Source organism: Sinocyclocheilus anshuiensis, unplaced genomic scaffold (genome assembly GCF_001515605.1).
Source record: "Sinocyclocheilus anshuiensis isolate Anshui unplaced genomic scaffold, SAMN03320099.WGS_v1.1 scaffold3579, whole genome shotgun sequence".
NCBI classification, from domain to species: domain Eukaryota; kingdom Metazoa; phylum Chordata; class Actinopteri; order Cypriniformes; family Cyprinidae; genus Sinocyclocheilus; species Sinocyclocheilus anshuiensis.
The window spans coordinates 19,980-23,219 of record NW_015547851.1 but is presented as its reverse complement, the minus strand read 5'-3'; the positions used below and the strand labels follow the sequence as shown (position 1 = coordinate 23,219).

Here is a 3,240-nt window from a genome sequence, read left to right as displayed (position 1 = left end):
CCTTACTCGCGTAATCATATTTTGATCATGAGTGATTAGACTTCGCGTCACGTGTGGGAAGCACGACCAATAAGGCGGCCGCTTTTTGGAACGACATGTAAACATGAGTCCAAGATGTCTGCGCCCTTGTTGTCAATATCGAGTAGCGAAGAAGAGGAAATTACGGCCAGACCGCCTTCAAAACTCCGTAAAAAGGATTATAAACAATGCTATATGCATCTCACGTCCATACAGAAAGAAGAAACAAAGGATTTTACACGCACACGATGGGATACATTCAGAAATAGCGTCAAACGGTGGCTTGGTTTGCAGGGTGAGAATCAGACAATAGCAGAAACATACAAACATTGTATAGAAATCGAGTTTGAAAATGTTCCCGAAGACGCTGGGTTTCATTCCACTTGCTACAGGCGTTTCATTGACAAAAAGCGCTTGGATGCGGCAGAGAAACGTGTCATACAGCGCCCTGAAGTTCAAGATGCTCACAAAGACCAGTCTGTGTCATCGAGTAGTAGTACCTCAATAACTGAATGTCCGACAAAGAAACTTAGGTCCAGGACGGGCCTGCCAGTAGCATGTGCAGGTCCTGTACTGCCTGCCTGGTGCATCATTTGCATTACTGTTGCAGGCAAACGCCAGAAGGACCATCTTTCACAGGCAGAAATATTGTCAGCAGGTGGGTAAACAAACAATCAATATTGCTTAACTGTTAACACAGTTTTTACATAATGGCTTTTATTTACAAATTTGTTTCATTATGTTTATATATTTATTTACAGGCCAGTTGCTGAAAGCTGCTGAGATGAAAGAAGACACTAGCATTCTTGTGCATATTCAAGACAAAGACTGTGTGTCTCTGGAGGTGCGATACCACAAGTCCTGTTACAGACAGTACACCAGGTTCTTGACAAAGAAGTTTTATGCCATATGCTGGACACCATGGCTAAATTTAAATTACAATTACGTAAATTAATGTTTACAGATTTGCATTTTGCATACAGCTACAGCCAGAACACTCAATATTGCTTAACTGTTAACAGTTTTTACATAATGGTTTTTATTTACAAATTTGTTTCATTATATTTATATGTTTATTTACAGGCCAGTTGCTGAAAGCTGCTGAGATGAAAGAATACACTAGCATTCTTGTGAAGTGTGTGAAGTGACATGTGGCCAAGTTTGGTGACCCATATTCGGAATTAGTGCTCTGCATTTACCCATCCAAAGTTGTGTGTCTCTGGAGGTGCGATACCACAAGTCCTGTTACAGACAGTACACCAGGTTCTTGACAAAGTCTACTGCAACAGTTACTGGGACCTCAGAAGAACAGTGAGTTATTATATTGCATTATCAAATGATAATTAAAAATTGTGGTACAGTTCAAAAGTAAAGCATTGACCATCTACATAGTCTGTATATTTCTCTATAGACAGAGTTTTGACTGCACAACTCTTGGCACAGCAATTCAATATGATCAAATGTGGAATAGTGGAACCTAGAATAAACTAGTAATGTTTTATTACCAATTATTATATTTTATATTTAAAATAGAAGCCATTGTGAAATAGTTATGGCACATAAAGTAATATATCTTTTCTGGTTTTTTTCTGGGTTTACGTTTCAGAAATGAGCCAACCTTCGATGCCAGCTACAAGATCTTCTGTGAGAGGATCATCCGCCATAGAATAATTGTAAACCAAGAGGTGCTGACAATGATGCAGCTAAGAAGAATCTTTTTAAATCTCGTGAAAAAACAAGAAGATCTTGATGCTTCAAACTACAGGTAATTTAAATACCACAAGTTTCTTTTAAATACGCAGCTTTGGAAAGAATGTTTATGCAACATTTTAATTTTTTCTTACAAAAATGGAATTTATAATAATGATAATCATTATATAACGTGTTAAAGGGGTCATATGATGCGATTTCAATTTTTCCTTTCTCTTTGGAGTATTACAAGCTCTTGGTGCATAAAGAAGATCTGTAAAGTTGCAAAGACTAAAGTCTCAAATCCAAAGAGATATTCTTTATAAAAGTTAAGAGTCAGCCACGCCTACCTCCTCCGGACGCTCCTTCGTCGAATCTGCCGGCCGTGCCGTTCTCAAGCCCACCGGCCTCCACTCACTCTAGCCCTCCGGCCGTTCCTCACTCTAGCCCCCGGCCTCTGCTCACTCTAGGCCGCCGTGTTTAGCAACATCATATGACCCCTTTAAAGCTGATACACAGTGTAAATATATCTTTATTTATACCGTTGTGATCATCTTTCGTTGTATCATGTTTAAGGCAGGATAAATTGAAGAGGAGGTTGATCCGTGATTTCCCCCAGCTGGTGTTTCACTCGCCCAACAAGCGCAACATCAGTGAGCTGGTTTTTGTTGAGACACTGTCTGCAGACAAGCTGATAGACAGGCTACCTCATCCATCAGGTACAGAAACAACAGAGTCAACTGAGGTAACTAGCCAAAGTGATGGTGAAAACATAACAAATACAACATCTGTTCCGCAAAGACAAACCTCAGTGGCCTCTATCAATACTACAGAGGACACAAGGACACTTTATAGTGCAGCACTGATATTAAAGATGCTTCTATGTGACTCTCCCGGTATGACATGTCCATGGCCACCCACGTCTGATAATTTAAATGTGAGTGAAGCAAAATCTGTTGTGCCACTCGAACTGTACAATCTGATTTCCTGGATTATTGGTGCAACTGAGGAACCAACACTGGCCCATTATGTTGATATTCCAGATGATTTGAACCTAAAAGTGATATCTATTTGTCAAGACATTGTGTATCTCGCATCTAAGGGCCGAAGGCAGACACCTAAATCATTGTGTCTTGGTCTAACTGTTCGCCATTTAACAGGTTCATCACAAATTGTGTCACTTCTAAATAGACTAGGACATTGTGCATCATGGGACACAGTTGTCAGTCTAGACAGTAGCCTTGCCCAACTTCAACTAGTAGAGGGCAGAGTTTAACCCAGTTGTTTTCAGTGTAAATATATCTTTATTTATACCGTTGTGATCATCTTTCGTTTTATCTTGTTTAAGGCAGGATAAATTGAAGAGGAGGTTGATCCGTGATTTCCCCCAGCTGGTGTTTCACTCGCCCAACAAGCGCAACATCAGTGAGCTGGTTTTTGTTGAGACACTGTCTGCAGACAAGCTGATAGACAGGCTACCTCATCCATCAGGTACAGAAACAACAGAGTCAACTGAGGTAACTAGCCAAAGTG

At 40.2% G+C, this 3,240-nt stretch overlaps 1 protein-coding gene across 1 annotated transcript; it reads left to right on the top strand.

Moving 5' to 3' along the window:
• Positions 1–436: 436 nt before the first annotated feature.
• Positions 437–2,829, top strand: LOC107704663 (uncharacterized). The gene is made up of 7 exons (XM_016507652.1): positions 437–494; positions 629–676; positions 780–900; positions 1,282–1,329; positions 1,625–1,783; positions 2,284–2,603; positions 2,810–2,829. Exons 1-7 carry the CDS (start codon positions 437–439, stop codon positions 2,827–2,829), a joined length of 774 nt encoding a protein of 257 aa, XP_016363138.1.
• Positions 2,830–3,240: the final 411 nt, after the last annotated feature.

What these genes read in the sequence shown, in the direction of transcription:
- LOC107704663 (XM_016507652.1), top strand. Translation starts at nt 437, where the DNA reads ATGCGGCAGAGAAACGTGTCATACAGCGCCCTGAAGTTCAAGATGCTC. An exon ending in CAAGATGCTCACAAAGACCA is followed by an intron (nt 495 to 628) that starts GTCTGTGTCATC and finishes TTACTGTTGCAG; the next exon opens with GCAAACGCCAGAAGGACCAT. An exon ending in ACTGGGACCTCAGAAGAACA is followed by an intron (nt 1,330 to 1,624) that starts GTGAGTTATTAT and finishes TTTACGTTTCAG; the next exon opens with AAATGAGCCAACCTTCGATG.